This window comes from Ictidomys tridecemlineatus, chromosome 4, assembly GCF_052094955.1.
Source record: "Ictidomys tridecemlineatus isolate mIctTri1 chromosome 4, mIctTri1.hap1, whole genome shotgun sequence".
NCBI lineage: Eukaryota > Metazoa > Chordata > Mammalia > Rodentia > Sciuridae > Ictidomys > Ictidomys tridecemlineatus.
In genome coordinates, this window is record NC_135480.1 from 904,646 (window position 1) to 928,849 (window position 24,204).

Consider the following 24,204-nt stretch of genomic DNA (forward strand, 5'->3'; position numbering starts at 1 on the left):
GCAGTGAGGGAGGGGCTCCAGATTCCAGCTTATCTCCTGCTCCGGGGGGGGGGGTGCCAGTGGGTGCCTCTCCCTCTCTGTGGCCTCGAGAGCCGGCCCCTCGGTGGGTTGGGGTCTGGGGCTGGTGTAGGCTCAAGGGCTACCCACGGTTCCAGGCAGTGCTGAGCCAATGTCCAGCTTTGGGCTTGGCTCAGAGAGCCCGAGGTTCCTCAGAGGCCACTGTCCTCCCTGGAGCCGGATCCACTGCCTTGATGAGGTTGGCCAGGGGAGCCTGGGCAGGTTGCCCCCCAGACCCCTGTCCCCATGCATCCCCGGGGGAGCAGCAGCAGGCGGGGGCGTCTGCGAGGGCAGGCCTGCTGCGGGGGCACCCTCCCTACCTGGGCCTCATTCCTTCGGGGACAGTCATTCCAGGCACTGAGCCAGCTCCTCCATGCTCCAGGGGACCGGGTTCCGGCACGTGTCCCTGGCTGGACTGGTGCTCCCCAAGGTCTAATTTCATGTAATTCCAGAGACTGGCTTAGGCTAGGAAAACGGGGGGATTAGGGAGGGACCGAGCTGGGCTCTCACCCCAGCCCCACAGGAGCTCACAGGCTGCCTGCCCACGGGGAGGTACAGGTGGCCAAGTCCTGCCCGCTCCCCAGAGTTTGGACCCCCGATGGGTGGGCTTGGCTGCCCTGGGGTGACGAAGGCCTGAGGTCTTTGGGGACCTGTGGCCACCTCAGTCCACACTGCCTGGGGAGGAGGGGGGACCTGGGAATGAAAGAGGCTGGTAAATGCTGGTCATGGATCTTCCAGCCCAAAGCCCCTGTTCATCCTGGACTTTGTTGGCGGGGGGGGGGGGAGGCACTGGACTGTGGTCTGAGGGCTGAGTGGGCCCATAGAGTCTGCCAGGACACGCTTCCGCTGGGAAAGCCCCTACCTGTCCCCTTGGGCCTGGTCCGCTGGTGGCTGGGAGGGGTGGGAGGGTCGCCCTGGGTGTGTTCTGCATTTGGGTAACTGGGCTGCTGCATCCTGAGGATGGCCGAGTTTGCCCAGGGAGTCATAAAAAGATAAAGGCAGATAACCTGAATCAATATTTTCCCACTGTGGTCCCCCGAGCCCCCACAGCTGTTTTCTTGATAATCTGGCCAACGCCCCCACCCTCTGCCCCTCCCCTGCCCTCCGCCCTCTGACGGCCCACTGGGGCATATAAGTCCCAGACTCCAGGCCGGGGTGCTCTCCCACAGTGCCCTTCAGAGCCGCCATGGGGCTGCGACTGGCCCGCCTAGTGGCCGTCTGCCTGGCCCTGGCCTTGGCTGGAGGCTCTGAGCTCCAGAGAGGTGAGAAGCCTGGTGAGGTGGAGGGGATGGGCAGACAGTGCTGGGACAGGAAGGCCAGGCATCCAGGGGCAGGCACAGTGCCTGGGAGTGGGCTGCTCCCCTCTGCCTGGCATCCGCTGGACTGCGTACACTGGACAACCAGAGTAGCTCCTGCCTGGATGAATTGTTGCGGCCCTTGCTGTCCCTCTGAGCTTGAGAGCCTGGCCAGAGGGGCCCAGGGGACCCCACGCCCAGTGGAAGATCACCAGGACACCTGAGGGGTGCTTCCGAGGTGTGGGGTGTGGGGTCCCAGGACAGCCCTGGCGGGTCAAGGCCTGGGCAGCACCTCTGAAGACGGGCTGTGTCCACCTGGTGAAGGGTCACTTCAGCCAAAAAGACTAGGGAACCTCCATTCCATCAGGGCTCTGCACCAGGTGGACAGAGTGACCAGGGTGCCTGACAGTCCCCCGGCCCTCACCGCCCGTGGGTCGCACCCCAGGCCAAGCAGCCGGAGATGTGCTCCTGGGGCTGAGACCCCGGGCCGTGACCCAGGCCTCAGAGGTCCTCCTGCAGTGGGGGGTCTTCTGGACATGGCTACCTCTGGGGCCAGCTTGGGGTGGACGGGGGCAGAACTCCCTGGGCCTGGGTGGCTCACCCCGTGCCCCCACGGTCCCCACAGAGGCCAGACCCCGAAGCCATGGTCACAGCGTCTGCAGCACCTGGGGTGACTTCCACTACAAGACCTTCGACGGGGACGTCTTCCGCTTCCCCGGCCTCTGTGACTACAACTTCGCCTCCGACTGCCGAGACTCCTACAAGGAATTTGCCGTGCACCTGAAGCGCAGCCAGGGCCAGGGCGGGGGCCATCCTCAGGTGGAGTCCATCCTGCTGACCGTCAAGGATGACACCATCTACCTCACCCACCAACTGGTTGTGGTGAATGGGGCCATGTGAGTGGGCTTGGGCAGCGTCCATCCCGGAGCCTGGGGAGGGCTCTGTGGTCTAGAGAGCCCCTGTGAGGCCTGGCTGCTCCGGCTGGTGGCCAGGGGGAAGGCCCTGAGGGTGGACTCGGGTCACAGTTCCCTCCGCACACACTGCTGAGGCCCCTGGAGGTTGGCAGGAGTCTTCACCCTGGGAGCCCTTAGCTGTCCCTCCCCTTGGAGCTGGCCAGTGGTCCTGGCCTGGGGAGCCTGGAGGCTGCCAGAGCTGCTCCCCAGGGTAGAGTTACAGGAGCTGCCCACCCTGGCTAGCTATTGTCCCCTCATTGTCTCTGGGACAATGAGGCCCTCTTAAATGTCTTCCTGTCCAGCGGGTTCCCACCTGCGGGCCTGCCCTCTTCCTGCTCCCGGGCTTGTGTTTCCTACCCTAGACTCTAGCTGAGCTCCTACCCTGCCTGGCCTGCCCGGCCTGGGTCCCCGAGGGCATCAAGACTGTCTGGGGTGGTGGGGTGGGTGGGGGCTGAAGCCCCGCCCCAGGCAGACTGAGAGAGGGCCTGGCAGGGGGGTGGGTGGCCTGGCCTCCTTCTCCCCCCACTCTCGGGGGTCCTGGAGGGCCCTGGCCAGGACAGTGCCCACAGTGTGAAAGGAGATGAGCAGTCTGAGCTGGTCCTGCCCCAAGGAACCTGGCCAGCCCAGAAGAGGTGTTCTCATGTGCCCCGGGGCCTGGCCAAGTCTGTTTGTGGCCCCAGTGTGAGGCCTGGCCAGCAGCTATCCCCCATCTCCCACCACGCACCCAGCCTCAGTACCCTCTGGGCAGCAGGACCCCGAGAGGACAAGAAGGGTGGGCCCGGGGCCAGGCGCTGGCAAGTGACTTGTGGTGCCCCCGCAGGGTCAGCACCCCACACTACAGCTCTGGGCTGCTCATCGAGAAGAATGAGGCCTACACCAAGGTCTACTCCCGCGCTGGTCTCTCCCTCATGTGGAACCGTGAGGACGCGCTCATGGTGGGTACCAGCATCCTGGCCCCTGGGGTGCAGGGCTCCTCCGCCAGCCAAGTCCTGGTTGCCCTTAGGAGGGTGGAGGTGGTGGGGACAGTGGGCAGCACCAAGCCCCGGGGTGGCCTGGCCCTGGGGGCTGCTGGCCCTGGGGCGGCCTGGCCCTGGGGCTGTCTGGCCCTGGGGTGGCCTGGTCCTGGGGTCTGTCTGGCCATGGGGTCTGTCTGGCCCTGGGGTCTGTCTGGCCCTGGGGTCTGTCTGGCCATGGGGTCTGTCTGGCCCTGGGGCTGCCTGGCCCTGGGGTCTGTCTGGCCATGGGGTCTGTCTGGCCCTGGGGTGGCCTGGTCCTGGGGCTGCCTGGCCCTGGGGCTGCCTGGCCCTGGGGCGGCCTGGCCCTGGGGCTGCCTGGCCCTGGGGCAGCCTGGCCCTGGGGCGGCCTGGCCCTGGGGCTGCCTGGCCCTGGGGTCTGTCTGGCCATGGGGTCTGTCTGGCCATGGGGTCTGTCTGGCCCTGGGGCTGTCTGGCCCTGGGGTCTGTCTGGCCCTGGGGTCTGTCTGGCTCTGGGGTCTGTCTGGCCCTGGGGTCTGTCTGGCCCTGGGGCGGCCTGGTCCTGGGGCTGCCTGGCCCTGGGGCTGCCTGGCCCTGGGGTCTGTCTGGCCATGGGGTCTGTCTGGCTCTGGGGTGGCCTGGCCCTGGGGCTGCCTGGCCCTGGGGTGGCCTGGCCCTGGAGTCTGTCTGGCCATGGGGTCTGTCTGGCTCTGGGGTGGCCTGGCCCTGGGGCTGCCTGGCCCTGGGGTGGCCTGGCCCTTGGGTCTGTCTGGCCCTGGGTCTGCCTGGCCCTGGGATCTGTTTGGCCCTGGGGTGGCCTGGCCCTGGGATCTGTCTGGCCCTGGGGGGTGGCCTGGCCCTGGGGCTGTCTGGCCCTGGGGGCTGGCCCTCAGCTTTCCTCCGGAACACGTTGCTTCTCGGTGGTAGATGCCCCTCTTCCCTGCTGCTCCTGATTAAGGTGCCAGCCTGGACTAGGGCTTCCCAAGGCCTTGGGCCCACTCACCTGCCGCTTCCCCACAGCTGGAGCTGGACAGCAGGTTCCAGAACCACACCTGCGGCCTCTGTGGGGACTTCAATGGCCTGCAGTCCTACTTGGAGTTCCTCTCTGAAGGTGAGCGCTGGGCTGGGGTTCTGTGGGGTGGAGGCAGGGGTGGAGCTGCTGACCGCTGACCGGCTGTGCCCCCAGGCATCACATTCAGTGCCATTGAATTTGGGAACATGCAGAAGATCAATAAGCCTGAGGTGGTGTGCGAGGACCCCGAGGAGGTGCCCGCACCTGAGTCCTGCTCCAAGCACGTGAGTCCCAGCCTGGGGGCCCTTAGAGTTTCTGGGTGGGGCCCCCATCTGTGGGTGCTCTCGGGAACCCTGCGGCAGGGTGAGAGAGGGGAGCTGTGAGCAGTTGCCCACCCCCACGTCCTTCCTGCCAGCGTGCTGAGTGCGAGAGATTGCTGACCGCCGCGGCCTTCCAAGACTGCCAGGCCCGGCTGCCGCTGGAGCCGTACGTGCAGGCCTGCATGCAGGATCGCTGCCGGTGCCCGCAGGGGGGGGCCTGCGTCTGCAGCACCCTCGCCGAGTTCTCCCGTCAGTGCTCCCACGCTGGCGGCCGGCCGGGGAACTGGAGGTCGGCCTCCTTCTGCCGTAAGTGGCCCAAGACAGAGCCAGTGGCAGCCTCCCTGGGTCTGGGGAGCCCCGGGAAGGTGTCTGTGCCAAGTACCCAGGGGCCACAGCTGTGGGGAGCCAGGTGACTCCAGTGGCCGAGACTGAGGCCCTTGGACATGGCCACCTGCCACTGGGCTCTGCCCTCGTGGGAGTGCCTGTTCACGGAGCTGCCTTCACTTCCAGCCAAGAGCTGCCCCGGGAACATGGTTTACCTGGAGAGCGGCTCACCCTGCGTGGACACCTGCTCACACCTGGAGGTCAGCAGCCTGTGCGAGGAGCACCACATGGACGGCTGTTTCTGCCCAGAAGGTGTGTGCTCGGCGGGGGGGGGGAGGGTGCCTGCTGAGTTGGGGTGGGAGCCAGGCTGGCAGCCCCGCCCTGGGGAGAATGGCATGGCTGAGCCGCCCAGGGTGACTTCACCTCCCGTGCTGTCCCAGGCACTGTGTATGATGACCTCACGGGCAGCGGCTGCGTCCCCGTCAGCCAGTGCCACTGCAAGCTGCACGGGCACCTGTATGTGCCGGGCCAGGAGATCACCAATGACTGCGAGCAATGGTGAGTTGCCGGTCCAGGGCACAGGGCCCGGAAGGCTGGGGTGTCCCCGAGCCCTGACCCTGTGTTCTGATGGCCGACAGTGTCTGCAATGCTGGCCGCTGGGTGTGTAAAGACCTGCCGTGCCCTGGGACCTGCACCCTGGAGGGTGGCTCCCACATCACCACCTTCGATGGGAAGAAGTTCACCTTTCATGGGGACTGCTACTACGTCCTGACCAAGGTGGGTGGGGTGCAGCTGGGGGCCCCGGGCCCTCGCAGCAGGGGACTGGCTGGCCCTTGAGAAGAGGGGGCCTGGGGCTGTCCCTAGGGTGGTGAAGGGTGTGGAGAAATGGGCTTCCCTTCTCAGCCACTGTGGAGCCCTGGGTTCAGGGCGGCCCTGGGCCACAACCCTCCCCCCTTCCCCAACAGGGCGCCCACAACGACTCCTTCACCCTCCTGGGCGAGCTGGCCCCCTGCGGTTCCACGGACAAGCAGACCTGCCTGAAGACAGTGGCCCTGCTGACAGACAGGAAGAAGAACGTGGGTGCCCTGCCTGTCCCCCCAGGGCTCCAGGGTCCTTGAAGCCTTCTCAGCCCTGGACACCCCTGGCCTTTCTTGCAGGTGGTGGCCTTCAAGTCGGACGGCAGCGTGCTACTCAACGAGCTGGCAGTGACCCTGCCCCACGTGGCTGGTGAGGGGAGGGACCCAGAGCTGGTTGGCTTGACCTGCTGGGATGTGGGCAGCTGGGGGCCTGGGGCCCAGGAGGCCCGGCAGGGGAGGGTCCCTGTTCACTGGGCCCCGCGGGCCTCTGCGTGGGTGGAGGGAGCCCCTGCTGCACCAGGGTGCTGTGCCCTCACTGCGCTCTCCTTGCAGCCAGCTTCTCCATCTTCCAACCCTCCTCCTACCACATCGTGGTCAACACGGCCCTCGGGCTGCGGCTGCAGGTGCAGCTGGTGCCCGTCATGCAGCTCTTCGTGACGCTGGACCAGGCTGCCCAGGGGCAGGTGCAGGGTGAGTGGCCCCGCCTGGCTCTCCCCGCCCAGGTGCCCCCCCAGCCCACACCCCTCCCAACCGTGTCCCGGCCCCTCAGGGCTCTGCGGGGACTTCAACGGCCTGGAAAGTGACGACTTCAGGACGGCGGGTGGCCTGGTGGAGGCCACGGGGTCCAGCTTCGCCAACAGCTGGAAGGCCCAGGCCAGCTGCCACGACAAGCTGGACTGGCTGGACGACCCCTGTTCCCTCAACATCGAGAGTGGTGAGGCTCGGCTCCGCAGGGCGCCACGGCCTGCCGTCCCTGAGCTCCGGCCAGCGAGCGGGCAGGCGGGGCTCCTGGTGGGACAAGGGGTGGGTGAGGGTGGGTGGGTGTTGGCAGCCTGCCAAGTGACATGGCGAGGGGTGACTGGCTGATGACTGGGTGGTGCCCCTCGTCCAGAGACTGGCCTGGAGCCAGGGCAGTGAGCCTTCCACCCAGCACCCCACAGCACCAGGTGGTTCTTGGCCCCTTGGGGTGGAGAGAGAGGGGGTAGCAGGGTGCACCCTGCCCAGAGCTTCCAGGGTATTTGACCAGAGGGACTGAGGGGGCCAGGGCTGGGGGCCACATCTGCTCCAGCCTGGGCGAGCCAGCCGCTGGACCCGGGCGTGTGAGGGGCCTGGCCTGGCTGAGGCTCCCACCTGCCTCCCCAGCCAACTATGCGGAGCACTGGTGCTCCCTCCTCAAGAAGGCGGAGACCCCCTTCGGCAGGTGCCACCTGGCCGTGGACCCCACTGAGTATTACAAGGTCGGTCCCCTCCCCCATGCGTGTGCCATGCCCAGAGCCTGCCTGGCGTGCCCAGTGGGTGACGGGCGTGTGTGCTGAGTGCACAGGGAGCCGGTCGGGCCCAGGGCTCCACCTCACTGCCCGTCCCCGTTTGCTTTCCAGAGATGCAAGTACGACACCTGCAACTGTCAGAACAACGAGGACTGCCTGTGCGCAGCGCTGTCCTCCTACGCGCGGGCCTGCGCCACCAAGGGCGTCATGCTGTGGGGCTGGCGGGAGCGCGTCTGCAGTGAGTGCCCCGAGGCTGGGCCCTGAGCCGGGTGGCCCAAGGGAGGGTCACCTCCTGCAGCTGGCTCCTGGCGGGCACCTTCAGGGACCAGGGATGGGGGTGGTCAGGAGCTGTGGCCGCTGAGTTCAGGGTGGACGTCCCTGGGCGGCTGCCCTCCCTGGTCTTGGTTGGAGGGGTGTTGCTGCCCTGATGGAGCGAGGCTCAGGGACAGTCTTCGGGATGGAGCTGGGAGCTGGTCTCTCCTGTGCCTCACTCTGGTCCCTTGGTTCTCTGCAGACAAGGACGTGGGCTCCTGCCCCAAATCTCAGACCTTCCTGTACAACCTGACCACCTGCCAGCAGACCTGCCGCTCGCTCTCTGAGGGGGAGACCCACTGTCTCAAAGGCTTCACGCCCGTGGACGGCTGTGGCTGCCCTGACCACACCTTCTTGGATGAGAAGGGCCGCTGTGTGCCCCTGGCCAAGTGCTCCTGCTACCACCGAGGCCTCTACCTGGAGGCGGGGGATGTGGTCTTGAGGCAGGAGGAGCGCTGGTGGGTGTCTGGCCTGGGCAGGGAGGCCTGGGGTGGGGCAGGTCTGCCTCTGGAGCTCTGCTCTGAGTGAGACCTGGGTGCAGATGGGGCTGGGGTGGGGGACTGGGAGGGGCCGCTTCCCTTGACTGTCCCCAGTGAGGACTCCTGGGCCCTGTTTACCCCCTCTCCTTCGCAGTGTCTGCCGAAATGGGAGGCTGCACTGTACGCAGGTCAAGCTGATCGGCCAGAGTAAGTGGATGCTGCTCTGTGCATGGCCACCGGCCCTTTGGCTTGCTCCCCTGCTCCTTCTCCTGCCCACCCGTGCCCGCTCACTTCAGCGTGAGCTCAGGCAGCCCCTCTGTCCCACAGGCTGTGCGGCCCCAAAGATCCTTGTCGACTGCAACAACCTGACTGCCCTGGCCACCCGAGAGCCCCGGCCCACCAGCTGCCAGACGCTGGTCGCTGGCTATGTGCGTGCTGGGGAGGGTGGTGGTGGGTGGGCTGGGTGGGCTGGGTGGGGCCTTTCTGGCTGAGCCATGGGGAAGGGAGCGGGTGGACTCCTCTATGCCCTGTCCACCAGGTCCGGACGCCGAATCCTATGGATACTGGATTTTGTTGACACAAGTGGTGGCCTCTGGGCCCCTGGGAACAGGGGCCAGTTTAGCAGCTCTAGGCAGGCCTCCTTCACCTGTCTTCCTGCCCACCTGTGGGCCGGAGGGGAGAGGCCTGGGGCCAGGGAGAGCTTCTCCCACTGTGTCCTCCCACCCCCCAGAGGGAGCTTTGGTCTCACTGAAGCCCCCTCTGCTGCCCCCAGTACCATACGGACTGTGTCAGTGGCTGCGTGTGCCCTGAGGGGCTCCTGGATGATGGCCGGGGTGGCTGTGTGGTGGAGGAGGAGTGCCCGTGTGTCCACAACAAGGACCTGTACTCCCCTGGGGACAAGATCAAGCTAGACTGTAACAACACCTGGTAAGTGGCCTGGCTGAGGGCACCCTGCCGGGTCCTACAGGGCCGGGGTGGCTCTGGCTCAGCCGATGGGCAGTCTCTCCTGTCTGCCCCTGGTCCTGGAGCAGAGGTGGGGTGCAGGGCATGTTTGGGCTGCTGTGGGTGCTGGTCGGTGTCCTGCCTGGGCTGCCAGGAGTGTCTCCACCAACCCAGGGTCTAAGCCAGGTTGGAGTCTGAGCAGGGGTGGGGCCCTGGGCTCTGGCCCCGTCAGGTTTCTCTCCTGTTCTCAGCACCTGCCAGAGGGGACGCTGGCAGTGTACCCAGTTCCTGTGCCACGGCACCTGCTCCATTTACGGGAGCGGCCACTACATCACCTTTGATGGGAAGCACTATGACTTTGATGGACACTGCTCCTACGTGGCTGTCCAGGTGAGGCCTGCCCTGCCCCACGGTCCCCACGGTCCCCGCGGTCCCCGCTCTACCTGCTCTGAGGTGCAGGAGACCTTGTGGGAGGGCCAGCCCGTGCTCTGCCCCAGGCCCCACTTGGTCAAGGTTTGGGCTTCGGGCTGGGAGAGGGGTGGGCACGGTAAAGCCCCCTCTCCAGTTCTGTGACCCTCCTGCTGAAGTACCTGTGTGTGCACACGCATGTGTAATCAGGACAGCCCTGGCGGCTGGCCCAGCCCTGGCACCCCCGGTGCCACTGTTATCCCCAGCCACCCGACGAGGGGCTGCCCTCGCCAGGTCTGAGTTGGAGCTAGCTGACCTCACCCACTGGCCCCCAGGACTACTGCGGCCAGAACTCCTCAACAGGCTCCTTCAGCATCATCACTGAGAATGTCCCCTGTGGCACCACTGGTGTCACCTGCTCCAAGGCCATCAAGATCTTCATAGGGGTGAGTGCTGCCCATCCCTGGGGTTCCGAGAGCCCTTGGGGACCCTCGGACACTGCTAGTGACCTGCCTCTCCTCTGGGCAGAGGACGGAGCTGAAGCTGGAGGACAAGCGCCGGCAAGTGGTCCAGCTTGAGGAGGGCCACCACGTGGCCTACACCACGCGGGAAGTGGGCCAGTACCTGGTGGTTGAGGCGAGCTCCGGCATCATCGTCATCTGGGACAAGAAGACCACCATCTTCATCAAGCTGGCTCCGTCCTACAAGGTGGGCCGCCCCTCTGCGGCGTCTGAACTGTGCTGCCCGCCCCCCCAGCTGCCTGGCCTGTGAAGCCTATGCTCCCTCCTCACAGGGCACTGTGTGCGGCCTGTGCGGGAACTTTGATGACCGCACTAGCAACGACTTCACCACGCGGGACCACATGGTGGTGAGCAGCGAGCTAGACTTCGGGAACAGCTGGAAGGAGGCCTCCACCTGCCCAGACGTGAGCACCATCCCGGACCCCTGCAGCCTGAACCCGCACCGCCGCTCCTGGGCGGAGAAGCAGTGCAGCATCATCAAGAGCAGCGTGTTCAGCGTGTGCCACAGCAAGGTGGGTGGGGCTGCGGGCCTGGGCGGGGCCACAGCAGGGTGGGCGGGGCCGGGCGAGGGGCGTGGTCACGGCGCTGTGGGGCTCTACCCTGGCTGAGGGAGCTCTGGCGAGTGGCTCGCTGTGGAGTACTTGCCCTTTCTCATTGCTCTTTGGACACATGAGGAGATGACCAGGTGATCCTCTGAGACTCCTGGTTGGACCCAGCATCCCTATACCTCTCTGACTTACATGCTCACAATGGAGGGAGGGAAGGCAGGTAAGGGGCTAATGACCAGATGGCCCCAGATACTGGCAACAGAGGGCAGGGCCGGTTTTAGGATGGCCATCTTATCCTGAGACCTTCGAAGCCCCAGGGCTGCACAGTCAGGGTGCCTTTGGACACCCCCAGTTATGAGTCACTTTGGAGCCCTGGGACGACCAGGGCCAGACGCAGGGTCCTGGCCTCACGAAGGCAGCGCGGGCCCAGGGCACACCACGTCTTCTCCTCAGGTGGACCCCACGGTCTTCTACGAGGCCTGCGTGCAGGACTCCTGTTCCTGCGACACCGGGGGCGACTGCGAGTGCTTCTGCTCTGCTGTGGCCTCCTACGCCCAGGAGTGCACCAAGGCGGAGGCCTGTGTGTTCTGGAGGACACCGGATCTGTGCCGTGAGTGCCCACTGTCCTGACCAGGGGCGGCAGTGAGGGCTGGGGGCAGGCGGCACTCCCTCCCCTCCACGTGACAGCATGTATATCATTAACCCCGTGCTTCCTGGGATCACTGTGAGACCTGGGTTGTCCAGACCTGGCTGGACGTGTCCCCGCCCACTCCCCCATCCCAGCCTCACCTTTGTCTGGGCCCCTGCCTGCATCCTGCTGAGTCTGACCCTGTCCCCATCCTCCTGCCTCCCTTCAGCCATATTCTGTGACTACTACAACCCCCCGGACGAGTGTGAGTGGCACTATGAGCCGTGTGGGAACCGCAGCTTTGAAACCTGCAGGACCATCAACGGCATCCACTCCAACATCTCTGTGTCCTACCTGGAGGGTGAGCAGGGAGGGCCTTGGGGGCAGGGGTAGCCCTGCTGGTAGGCGTCAGTGGGGCTTGAAGCTGCCATTGGCTGGAGACCCAGGGGGACCCTGGCGGGAGGCCTGAGGTCTGGAGACCTGAGGCCCAGGGGGCGGCCAGGCTCACCTGTGGCAGAACGTGTCCTTCGAGCAGTGGGCTTGGGCTACACTGAACCTCCTCAAGGAGAATCAGAGAAGCAGCAGCTAACAGCCCTGAGAGGGGCTGGTTGTGCAGAGGACCCCCAGGGTGGGGAGACCCAGCCCTCTCTGTCCCCTGGCCTTGCCAGAGGAACACCCCGAGAGACATGACGGATGGGTGGGGATGCTGGGGAGGCTCCAGTGGACCTCCCTGGAGGTCCAGCCCTTGCCCTGTGCCCGCCAGGTTGCTACCCCCGATGCCCCACGGACAGGCCCATCTACGATGAGGACCTGAAGAAGTGTGTCACTGGGGACAAGTGTGGCTGCTATGTTGGGGACACCCACTACCCCCCTGGAGCGCAGGTTCCCACGAAGGACATCTGCACATCTTGGTACTCAAGCCCACAACGCAAGGGGCAGGCAGGGGCTCAGTGCACACACAGGCACGCCACACACACAAACAACAAGCACACACATGCCTGCACACACACACAATCCCATGCTGCTCCATGCAGGTGCACATACCCATGCGTGCGCACACAGCCACATGCATCTCATACACACACGTCCACACACAGAGTGCGTGCCTGTACTCATGCATGGACACAGTCCCGCAGGTGCACGCAGTCACTCATGCACATGAATGTCACCTGCCTGTTCCAGCTTTTCCCATCTTACCTGTCCCGTGCCTCTGCCCGCATTTAGAACCTGATGGGTGGGGCTCCTCTGGAGCTGGTTTTGGGGACAGGGTCTGCACTGGGAGCAGGCCTGGAGGGAGGGGCAGAAGGCCTGCAGCCACTGTGCTTGCTTTGCAGTGTGTGCACTGACTCCTCACATGTGGTCTGCCACCCGGAGGAAGGTAAGCTGTCCTTTGTTGCTACCTCTGCGGCAGGAAGCCTGCAGCCTGCCCCGTCCCTGAATCCATGGGCCTGGCCTGCGTGGGGCTGTCCTCTTGGGTTCTACCTGTTTGGTGCCCAGACATGTTCAGGCCTGCTCTGCTGTGCAGCAGCCCATGGGCTCCTGTGACACGTCGAGTCCCTTCTTATGGGAGCCGGTGCCTCAGGGTGAACATCTGCTGCCCCTCCCCTCTGGGTCCCCTATGTTCTGATGAGGCCCCTTCTTCAAGGGGAGGAGATCCAGGAAAGGGGTCCTGCTGGGGCACTTGTGGAACTGGGGGCACCCAGTGTCTCCTCAGGTGTGACCTGCCAGGCAGCGCTGGGGAGTGAGTCTGCCTCCACCTGCCGCGCTGATGGCTGGTCTCCTTCTCCCCCAGGGAAGATTCTCAACAAGACTCAGGACGGTGTCTTCTGCTACTGGGAGTTCTGTGGCCCCAATGGGACAGTGGAGAGGCGCTTCACCGTCTGTGAAAGTACCACGGCACCCCCGTCCACGCCGACTTCCTCCACCACCTCTGTCCCCACCACCTCCTCTGTCCCCACCACCACCACCACCACCACCACCACCACCACCACCCCCTTCACCAGCTCAGGTGAGGCCCCATGGCCGCGGATCTCTGCTGGGGACCTTGCCTTTCCCCAGCAGCCTGGTGGCCTGGGTGGCCAGCTTCTGTCTGCAGATCAGCTGCCAGATAAGGTAACATCCATGTGCCTGTGTCCCTGCAAAGATGCCCTTAAGGCCTAATCAGAGGACTTCCTTAAATTCCTGTTTGTTGTGGTCAAAATCATGGACACACTGGACAAACCACCAGGGTGTGACAAGACACAGGAAGGCACACTGAAAAGTGAAGAGAGTTAAAGGGTCTCGGCCTGGGTAACGAGACCCTTCCCCTCTCTATTGCAGTTCCCTCAGCTTCAAGTAAGTGACGCTGCAATGTGTCACAGTGACAAACAGGGCCAAGATGAGCAAAATCTATAGAACCCCCAGGAGACTGCTTGGGGCCTGCGAGGCTGGTGGGCTTATCTGCTTAAGGACCAGTGATGGTGTGTTTTGGCAACTTTACTGTCTGCTCAGGCCAGGGACTAGTGAGGAGGGGCTGGACCTGCGTGAGGGACCCTGCGGTTGGCCAAGAGTAGAGACAAGGCCTGTCCATACTCCCCCTTCCTGGAGCTGTGGCTCTACAGGTCCTCCTTTTGTTCCTTTTTAAATTTTCTTTTTTTTTAGTTGTAGTCAGACACAGTACTTTTATTTATTTTTATGTGGCGCTGAGGATCGAACTCAGTGCCTCCACGTGCTAGGTGAGCGCTGTACCCTGAGCCACAACCACAGCCCCCCGCTTTTGACACTAGGGTTTGGAACAGCTGCGGAAGGGGTGCCTACCTGAAGCTTCAAGGTTTGAGCCTGTACAGACCCAGACATGGCCCGGGGTGGCCTCTGCCCTCTGGGCCTCAATATTATGTTGTAAAATGAGGGTGAAGTCCGTTTAAGCCCTGTCCTGCAAACTGGTCCTTTAGTGGTGACAGGATGGTCATGGAGGTCCCAAGCCCTTCGGGGCATGGAGACCTTGAAGGTGCCTCTGCCCAGATGCAAATAACCACTGGGGGGGGTTGCTTCTAGAGCCCTGCTGCTTCTGGACTGACTGGATCAACGAGGACCACCCGAGCAGCGGCAGCGATGGTGGTGACCGAGAGACCTTTGACAGTGTCTGCAAGGCTCCAGAGGACATCCAGTGCAGGTCGGCCACGGAGCCGCACCTCTCCTGGGAAGAGCTGGGCCAGAACGTACACTGCAACCTCTCCGTTGGGTTTATCTGCAAAAACGAAGACCAGTTCGTGACCGGGCCCTTCGAACTCTGCTATGACTATGAGATACGGGTGAATTGCTGCGTACCGTGGTGGGAATGCCCCACCTCGCACACGCCCAGGACCACGCCCCCACCCACGACCACGCCCACACCCACGCCCACGCCCACGACGACAGCCACACCCACGACCACGCCCACTCCCACGACCACACCCACACCCACGATGACGACCACACCCACGACCACGCCCACTCCCACGACCACACCCACACCCACGATGACGACCACACCCACGACCACGCCCACACCCACGACCACGCCCACTCCCACGACCACGCCCACACCCACGACCACGCCCACGCCCACGACCACACCCACGACCACACCCACGACCACGCCCACTCCCACGACCACACCCACGACCACGCCCACACCCACGACCACGCCCACTCCCACGACCACGCCCACACCCACGACCACGCCCACGCCCACGACCACACCCACGACCACACCCACGACCACGCCCACTCCCACGACCACACCCACGACCACGCCCACACCCACAACCACACCCATACCCACCACCACGACCACAGAGACCCCCAGTCCAACGCCCACCCCCACGGTGACGACAACCCCAACCTCCACCACCACCACGACAACCACCACTCCTTGTCTGGACTGCGAATGGACTGGCTGGCTGGACTCCGGAAAACCCAACTTTGACAAGCCAGGAGGAGACTTTGAACCAATTGGAGGTGTCTGTGCTCCGGGCTGGGCAGCTAACATCTCCTGCCGAGCGGCCATGTATCCTCAGGTTCCAGTCCAGCAGCTTGGCCAGGAAGTGGTGTGCGACCTCTCAGTAGGACTGGTCTGCAGAAACGAAGAACAAAGGCCAGGCGGAGTCATTCCCATGCCCTTCTGCCTCAACTACGAGATCAACGTCCTGTGCTGCAGACCCTGTGGCTCCACACCACCACCATCTACCACCACCACTGAGACCACCACACCTACACCCACCACCACGACCACAGAGACCCCCAGTCCAACGCCCACCACCACGGTGACACCAACCACAATATCCACCACCACACAGACCCCAACCCCAACATCTACCATCACTACCACCACCACTGAGACCACCACACCTACACCCACCACCACGACCACAGAGACCCCTAGTCCAACGCCCACCACCACGGTGACACCAACCACAATATCCACCACCACAGAGACCCCAACCCCAACATCTACCATCACTACCACCACCACTGAGACCACAACACCTACACCCACCACCACAACCACAGAGACCTCAAGTCCAACGCCCACCCCCACGGTGACAACAATCCCAACCTCCACCACCACACAGACCCCAACCCCAACATCTACCATCACTACCACCACCACTGAGACCACAACACCTACACCCACCACCACAACTACAGAGACCCCCAGTCCAACGCCCACCCTCACGGTGACAACAATCCCAACCTCCACCACCACACAGACGCCAACCCCAACATCTACCATCACTACCACCACCACTGAGTCCACAACACCTACACCCACCACCACGACCACAGAGTCCTCAAGTCCAACGCCCACCCCCACAGTGACAACAACCCCAATATCCACCACCACACAGACCCCAACCCCAACATCTACCATCACTACCACCACCACTGAGACCACAACACCTACACCCACCACCACAACCACAGAGTCCCCCAGTCCAACGCCCACCCCCACGGTGACAACAATCCCAACCTCCACCACCCCACAGACCCCAACCCCAACATCTACCATTACTACCACCACCACTGAGACCACCACACCTACACCCACCACCACAACCACAGAGACCCCTAGTCCAACACCCACCCCCACGGTGACAACAACCCCAATATCCACCACCACAGAGACCCCAACCCCAACATCTACCATCACTACCACCACCACTGAGACCACAACACCTACACCCACCACCACAACCACAGAGTCCCCAAGTCCAACGCCCACACCCACGGTGACAACAACCCCAATATCCACCACCACAGAGACCCCAACCCCAACATCTACCATCACTACCACCACCACTGAGACCACAACACCTACACCCACCACCACGACCACAGAGTCCTCAAGTCCAACGCCCACCCCCACAGTGACAACAACCCCAATATCCACCACCACACAGACCCCAACCCCAACATCTACCATCACTACCACCACCACTGAGACCACAACACCTACACCCACCACCACAACCACAGAGACCCCTAGTCCAACGCCCACCACCACGGTGACACCAACTCCAATATCCACCACCACAGAGACCCCAACCCCAACATCTACCATCACTACCACCACCACTGAGACCACGACACCTACACCCACCACCACAACCACAGAGTCCCCAAGTCCAACGCCCACCACCACGGTGACAACAACTCCAACATCTACCATCACTACCACCACCACTGAGACCACAACACCTACACCCACCACCACAACTACAGAGACCCCTAGTCCGACACCCACCCCCACGGTGACAACAACCCCAACATCTACCATCACTACCACCACCACTGAGACCACGACACCTACACCCACCACCACGACCACAGAGACCCCTAGTCCAACACCCACCCCCACAGTGACAACAACCCCAATATCCACCACCCCACAGACCCCAACCCCAACATCTACCATCACTACCACCACCACTGAGACCACAACACCTACACCCACCACCACGATCACAGAGACCTCAAGTCCAACGCCCACCACCACGGTGACAACAACCCCAACCTCCACCACCCCACAGACCCCAACCCCAACATCTACCATCACTACCACCACCACTGAGACCACAACACCTACACCCACCACCAAGACCACAGAGACCCCTAGTCCAACACCCACCACCACGGTGACAACAACCCCAATATCCACCACCCCACAGACCCCAACCCCAACATCTACCATCACTACCACCACCACTGAGACCACAACACCTACACCCACCACCACGACCACAGAGACCTCAAGTCCAACGCCCACCCCCACGGTGACAACAACCCCAACATCTACCATCACTACCACCACCACTGAGACCACGACACCTACACCCACCACCACGACCACAGAGACCCCTAGTCCAACACCCACCCCCACGGTGACAACAATCCCAACCTCCACCACCACACAGACCCCAACCCCAACATCTACCATCACTACCACCACCATTGAGACCACAACACCTACACCCACCACCAAGACCACAGAGACCTCAAGTCCAACGCCCACCACCACGGTGACAACAACCCCAACCTCCACCCCACAGACCCCAACCCCAACATCTACCATCACTACCACCACCACTGAGACCACAACAACTTCACCCACCACCACGACCACAGAGACCCCTAGTCCAACGCCCACCACCACGGTGACAACAATCCCAACCTCCACCACCACACAGACCCCAACCCCAACATCTACCATCACTACCACCACCACTGAGACCACAACACCTACACCCACCACCACGACCACAGAGACCCCTAGTCCAACGCCCACCCCCACGGTGACAACAATCCCAACCTCCACCACCCCACAGACCCCAACCCCAACATCTACCATCACTACCACCACCACTGAGACCACAACACCTACACCCACCACCACGACCACAGAGACCCCTAGTCCAACACCCACCCCCACAGTGACAACAACCCCAATATCCACCACCACACAGACCCCAACCCCAACATCTACCATCACTACCACCACCACTGAGACCACAACACCTACACCCACCACCACAACGACCACAGAGACCCCCAGTCCAACGTCCACCCCCACGGTGACGACAATCCCAACCTCCACCACCACCACGACAACCACCACTCCTTGTCTGGACTGCGAATGGACTGGCTGGCTGGACTCCGGAAAACCCAACTTTGACAAGCCAGGAGGAGACTTTGAACCAATAGGAGGTGTCTGTGCTCCGGGCTGGGCAGCTAACATCTCCTGCCGAGCGGCCATGTATCCTCAGGTTCCAGTCCAGCAGCTTGGCCAGGAAGTGGTGTGTGACCTCTCAGTAGGACTGGTCTGCAGAAACGAAGAACAAAGGCCAGGCGGAGTCATTCCCATGCCCTTCTGCCTCAACTACGAGATCAACGTCCTGTGCTGCAGACCCTGTGGCTCCACACCACCATCTACCACCACCACTGAGACCACCACACCTACACCCACCACCACAACCACAGAGACCCCTAGTCCAACGCCCACCACCACAGAGACCCCAACCCCAACATCTACCTTCACTACCACCACCACTGAGACCACAACACCTACACCCACCACCACGACCACAGAGACCCCCAGTCCAACGCCCACCCCCACAGTGACAACAACCCCAATATCCACCACCACACAGACCCCAACCCCAACATCTACCATCACTACCACCACCACTGAGACTACCACACCTACATCCACCACCACAACCACAGAGACCCCTAGTCCAACACCCACCCCCACGGTGACAACAATCCCAACCTCCACCACCCCACAGACCCCAACCCCAACATCTACCATCACTACCACCACCACTGAGACCACCACACCTACACCCACCACCACAACCACAGAGACCCCTAGTCCAACGCCCACCCCGACGGTGACACCAACCATAATATCCACCACCACACAGACCCCAACCCCAACATCTACCATCACTACCACCACCACTGAGACTACAACACCTACACCCACCACCACAACCACAGAGACCCCAAGTCCAACGCCCACCCCCACGGTGACAACAACCCCAATATCCACCACCACAGAGACCCCAACACCAACATCTACCATCACTACCACCACCACTGAGACCACAACACCTACACCCACCACCACAACCACAGAGACCCCTAGTCCAACGCCCACCACCACAGTGACAACAATCCCAATATCCACCACCACACAGACCCCAACCCCAACATCTACCATCACTACCACCACCACTGAGACCACAACACCTACACCCACCACCACGACCACAGAGACCCCTAGTCCAACACCCACCCCCACGGTGACAACAACCCCAATATCCACCATCACTACCACCACCACTGAGACCACAACACCTACACCCACCACCACGACCACAGAGACCCCAAGTCCAACGCCCACCCCCACGGTGACAACAACCCCAACATCTACCATCACTACCACCACCACTGAGACCACAACACCTACACCCACCACCACGACCACAGAGTCCCCCAGTCCAACGCCCACCCCCACGGTGACAACAACCCCAACATCTACCATCACTACCACCACCACTGAGACCACAACACCTACACCCACCACCACGACCACAGAGACCCCTAGTCCAACACCCACCCCCACAGTGACAACAACCCCAATATCCACCACCACACAGACCCCAACCCCAACATCTACCATCACTACCACCACCACTGAGACCACAACACCTACACCCACCACCAAGACCACAGAGACCCCTAGTCCAACGCCCACCCCCACGGTGACAACAATCCCAACATCTACCATCACTACCACCACCACTGAGACCACCACACCTACACCCACCACCACGACCACAGAGACCCCTAGTCCAACACCCACCCCCACGGTGACAACAACCCCAACCTCCACCACCACACAGACCCCAACCCCACCCTCTACTGTCACTGTCACCACCACTGAGTCCACAGCTACGAGCACAGCCACTCCTGTTGCTACGAGCACTGTCACCCCTACTCCCACTCCCACCAGCACTGGCACAGAGGTTCCCACCCCTACGGGCACAGTACCCACTACCGCGTCAACCGCGTCCACACCTGCAACGTCACCCTCCACCCCCGTGACCACTCAGTCAACCCCCTCCCTTTCCTCGGAGTCCACCACCCTTCCCACCACCCCTCTGACCACCAAGGAGCCTTCTAGCACCCCAACGTCACCCAGAACGACACCCCCTGTGACCACTGTGACTTCAGGCAGCACTCCTGGACCTGAGGCCTCCACTTCGGGCACCACCCCAACCTCACCAGGTAAGGAGACGCATCCCACCCTCCTCTCCCAGGAGGGCCGCCCTCTGCCAGGGAGCCTCGCAGCTCTGGGCTGGCCTGGCTCAGTGCCTCGGGTGGCTGCCCCGGCTCTGCCCAGGAGGGTGGGCCCTGGGAAGGCCGAGGCTGGCTCCGCGTGCCTTTCCCTCTGAGCACCCTCCCTGAGTGCAGGGAGCCCCGACCGTCATCTGTGCCTGGGCCGCGTGGCAGAGCCCCTTGGCGAGCCTTGGGCTGTGTAGAACAAGGCCTGCCTGGGCCTCCCTGCCTGGGCCTCCCTGCCTGGGCCTTTGGAGCCTTGGCGTGGCAGAGGAGGCCGGAGGGGCCGGCACGCTCAGCCTGCAGCCCTGCAGCCCCTCCTGCAGCTCTGCTGCTGCCCCGACCTTGGCCTCCCCTGCAGTCCTCCATGGCACACAGTGTGAGTGGTGGCCTCCAGAGCCTTGGTCTCCAGCCGGCCGGCCACCTTCCCCTCTGGGTCCTGTTGTCGGGCCCCCGTGGCACCTAAGAGGAGTGATGGCCTCAGCTCACGACCTGTCCTTACAGGCACACCCATCTCGACGACCACTCCCCACACTGTGTCGACAACCACCGTGGGGACCCCCACCAGGACAGGGCCCTCTACCATGCCGACCACACTGGAGACCACCCTGGCCACGTCCACCCCGATTGAGACTCCCAGCACCCCGTGGGAGACGGGCACTTCGACCACCTGCTGCGTGTTGAACGACACGTACTACATCCCAGGTGTGTTTGGCCGTCCACCCCTCACACTAGGCAGCCGAAGCTGGGTCTGATCCCTGTTTAATGTGGCAGGTTAAGGACCAGGCAAGGTCCAAGCCAGGAACTTGCTCAGGAGGTGGGAGGACAAGGGTGGAATGGGACATCTGGCTGGAAAGAGGGACCAGGGTCCCTCAGCTCGTGAGCATGGTCAGGGTGGTTGGTCCACTTTCTGTTGCCATGACAGACTACCTGACACTAGATCATTTTTAAAGATTAGAGGTTTATTTGGCTCACGGTTCTAGAGGCTGGGAGGAGCGTGGTGTCAGCACCTGGTGAGGTCGTCTGTGCATCCTGGCGTGGCAGAGGGCATTCCCAGGCGAGCTGGGCAAGCAAGCTGACTCCAGCCTTGTTCTCTTCTTCTGAAGCCACTAATGCCACCCCAGGACCCCACCCCAAGGACCCCATCTAAGCCTGGTCACCTCCCAGAGGCCCCTTCCCGACCCTGTAGCATGTGCCCAGGGACAGTCACACGGGCACCCCTGGGGCACATGACTGTCTGGGCCCACAGCAGCGCCTTCTCTGTCTTCCACGGGACCTGCGTCCCCTAAGGTGGCCACCCTGCCTCTGGGTGGCGTGGGGACTGGACCTCTCTCTCCCCGCAGGTGACGTGGTGTACAACAACACCATTCGGGACACCTGCTACTACGTGAACTGCTCCGTTGACTGTGAGTTGCAGTACTTCAACTGGTCCTGCCCGTCCACGCCTACCCCAACGCCCACTTCCTTGGTGCCCACTCCGTCCTCGGTGGCCACGCCCTTGACACCCTCAACACCCAAGCCCTCCACGCCGGCGACCACATCCTCCAAGCCGACACCCGGCACCACCAAGCCCACCGGGTGCCTAGATTTCGATCCTCCGAGACAGGTCAGTGGGCCAGGGTGGCCTCGTTCCCCCGGCGCCCGGGGTGTCCAGGCGTCCGAGGCCTGAGGCTCCTGGACACTCCTCCCCCTCCCTGCACCATCTGCAGTGCAGGGTCCGCTGCAGCCCTGGGCCTTCTCCAGGCCTGGCCAGGTGGCTGGCCGCCACGAGGCCCGGTGCTGCCGGCGGCCCTCTGGGGTGGAGAGGACCACCGGGCTGCCCACGTGCAGCCTGTGGACCCCAGGGCCTGGTCCCACAGGAGAACGAGACCTGGTGGCTGTGTAACTGCACCATGGCCATCTGCAAGCACGACAACGTGGTGGAGATCGTGGAGAAGGAGTGCCAGCCCCCGCCCATGCCCACCTGCTCCAATGGCCTGAAGCCCGTGCGCGTCATGGATCCGGACGGCTGCTGCTGGCACTGGGAGTGTGACTGTAAGTCCCTCCCAGCCGCTCGGGGACTGCCTGCCGCTCCCTCTCTGGTGGAGGGGGGCGTGGCTGGTCTCCCTGGGGCGCAGAGTCCGAGGGCTGAGCACCTGCTGCAGGCTTGGCGCAGGGCCCGGGGACTTCTCGCCCTCCTTCCTGCCCCAGGTCTGGGGACCTCCCCACAACGAGGGGGCCTTCCAGGTGAGAGGGGCCCCTCTGGCTCCACACCCAGGCCCTGTCCTGCGGAAGGGCCCTGTGGAGGGTGGGGAGCCAGGTCCAGCCTGCTCTCTCACCCAAGGGCACACTTCAGGCCCGCTCTCCCGACCTGACCCCAAATCCTGACTGTGACCCGTGGCGGTCCCCACCCCTGCCCGCCAGCTCACTGAGCTTCTTCTGCAGGCTACTGCACGGGCTGGGGGGACCCGCACTACGTCACCTTCGACGGCCTGTACTACAGCTACCAGGGCAACTGCACCTACGTGCTGGTGGAGGAGGTGACCCCGCAGGTGGACAACTTCGGGGTCTACATCGACAACTACCACTGTGACGTCAACGACCAGGTGTCCTGCCCCCGCACACTCATCGTGCGCCACGAGACCCAGGAGGTGCTGATGCAGACCACGCAGATGATGCCCCTCAAAGTGCAGGTGCGTGGGGTGGGCCCGGCGAGTGTCCACAGCGGGCCAGCAGGCCGGGCTCTGAGCGAGGTCCCCCAGCAGAGGACGGCAGCAAGGGCCCTACATAGCCTCCCCGGAGCCGGGCTGGAAGGTGGGATGGGGCGGGGTCTCCTGGGGACACAGCGTGCTCCTCTCAGGCCCTCCAGGTGTGTTCAGGGACCCTGCTGCCCACCACTCAGGCCCCGCCCGGGCACAGGTCTCGGCAGAAGCTCCTCCCGGGGACAGGGCGGGTGGTCAGGGCTGCCCTCCTGCAGGTGCAGATGGGCCTCTGCGGCACACACGGCTCCCAGAGGTGACGAGGCAGGGCCAGGCAGGCCTCTGGCTGGCTGCCCCCTGCTCCTGCTCCTGCCGCGGCGCCTGACCAGGAATGCTGGCTGCAGGTGCAGGTCAACAAGCAGGCGGTGGCCCTGCCCTACAAGAAGTACGGGCTGCAGGTCTACGAGTCAGGCATCAGCTTCGTGGTGGACATCCCCGAGCTGGGCGCTCTCATCTCCTACAACGGGCTGTCCTTCTCCATCAGGCTGCCCTACCGCCTGTTTGGCAACAACACCAAGGGCCAGTGTGGTGAGCTCCGCAGCCCCCGCCCGCCCCACCTTGGGAGCTGGGGGCCTGTTCAAGCGGCGGGCAGTGAGCCTTCTGCCCCTCTGTTGGGGCGCTGTGGTGTGGTCCCGGGTTTGGTCCCCGTGGGGAGCCCACAGGAGGGGGCTGGCCACGAGGGACCTGGGTGGGGGGAGGGGTGGTCCAGGCTGGCGCTGGTGCCATGGGACCATCCTTGCCGCCACAGGCACCTGCACCAACAGCACTGCGGACGACTGTGTGCTGCCAAGTGGAGAGATCACCTCCAACTGCGAGGCCGCAGCTGACCAGTGGGTGGTGAATGACCCCTCCAAGCCACACTGTCCCCACGGCAGCTTCACCACCAGGCGCCCAGCCCTCACAACGCCAGGGGGCAGCCCCTCCACACTGCCCGAGAACTGCACCCCGTCTCCCCTCTGCCAGCTCATCAAGGACAGGTGACCTGC

General features: G+C 63.4%; 1 protein-coding gene across 1 annotated transcript in view; it reads left to right on the forward strand.

The window, feature by feature from the left end:
• Window positions 1-1,243: 1,243 nt before the first annotated feature.
• The window catches only part of Muc2 (mucin 2, oligomeric mucus/gel-forming), a 28,508-nt gene continuing 5,547 nt past the window's right edge, over window positions 1,244-24,204 (forward strand). Inside the window, exons 1-35 of the mRNA XM_078045286.1 lie at window positions 1,244-1,319; window positions 1,978-2,248; window positions 3,126-3,240; window positions 4,300-4,390; window positions 4,466-4,575; window positions 4,707-4,917; window positions 5,122-5,247; window positions 5,376-5,493; window positions 5,574-5,712; window positions 5,901-6,011; window positions 6,093-6,162; window positions 6,345-6,482; window positions 6,562-6,726; window positions 7,155-7,249; window positions 7,391-7,517; window positions 7,794-8,049; window positions 8,225-8,277; window positions 8,398-8,498; window positions 8,843-8,997; window positions 9,264-9,402; window positions 9,756-9,866; window positions 9,949-10,128; window positions 10,214-10,453; window positions 10,943-11,099; window positions 11,347-11,478; window positions 11,881-12,028; window positions 12,452-12,495; window positions 12,910-13,119; window positions 14,151-20,429; window positions 20,985-21,185; window positions 21,824-22,086; window positions 22,340-22,514; window positions 22,905-23,152; window positions 23,563-23,746; window positions 23,967-24,195. Of these exons, the coding sequence (XP_077901412.1) occupies window positions 1,244-1,319; window positions 1,978-2,248; window positions 3,126-3,240; window positions 4,300-4,390; window positions 4,466-4,575; window positions 4,707-4,917; window positions 5,122-5,247; window positions 5,376-5,493; window positions 5,574-5,712; window positions 5,901-6,011; window positions 6,093-6,162; window positions 6,345-6,482; window positions 6,562-6,726; window positions 7,155-7,249; window positions 7,391-7,517; window positions 7,794-8,049; window positions 8,225-8,277; window positions 8,398-8,498; window positions 8,843-8,997; window positions 9,264-9,402; window positions 9,756-9,866; window positions 9,949-10,128; window positions 10,214-10,453; window positions 10,943-11,099; window positions 11,347-11,478; window positions 11,881-12,028; window positions 12,452-12,495; window positions 12,910-13,119; window positions 14,151-20,429; window positions 20,985-21,185; window positions 21,824-22,086; window positions 22,340-22,514; window positions 22,905-23,152; window positions 23,563-23,746; window positions 23,967-24,195 (11,468 nt within the window). The remainder of the gene's footprint in view (window positions 1,320-1,977; window positions 2,249-3,125; window positions 3,241-4,299; window positions 4,391-4,465; window positions 4,576-4,706; window positions 4,918-5,121; window positions 5,248-5,375; window positions 5,494-5,573; window positions 5,713-5,900; window positions 6,012-6,092; window positions 6,163-6,344; window positions 6,483-6,561; window positions 6,727-7,154; window positions 7,250-7,390; window positions 7,518-7,793; window positions 8,050-8,224; window positions 8,278-8,397; window positions 8,499-8,842; window positions 8,998-9,263; window positions 9,403-9,755; window positions 9,867-9,948; window positions 10,129-10,213; window positions 10,454-10,942; window positions 11,100-11,346; window positions 11,479-11,880; window positions 12,029-12,451; window positions 12,496-12,909; window positions 13,120-14,150; window positions 20,430-20,984; window positions 21,186-21,823; window positions 22,087-22,339; window positions 22,515-22,904; window positions 23,153-23,562; window positions 23,747-23,966; window positions 24,196-24,204) is intronic.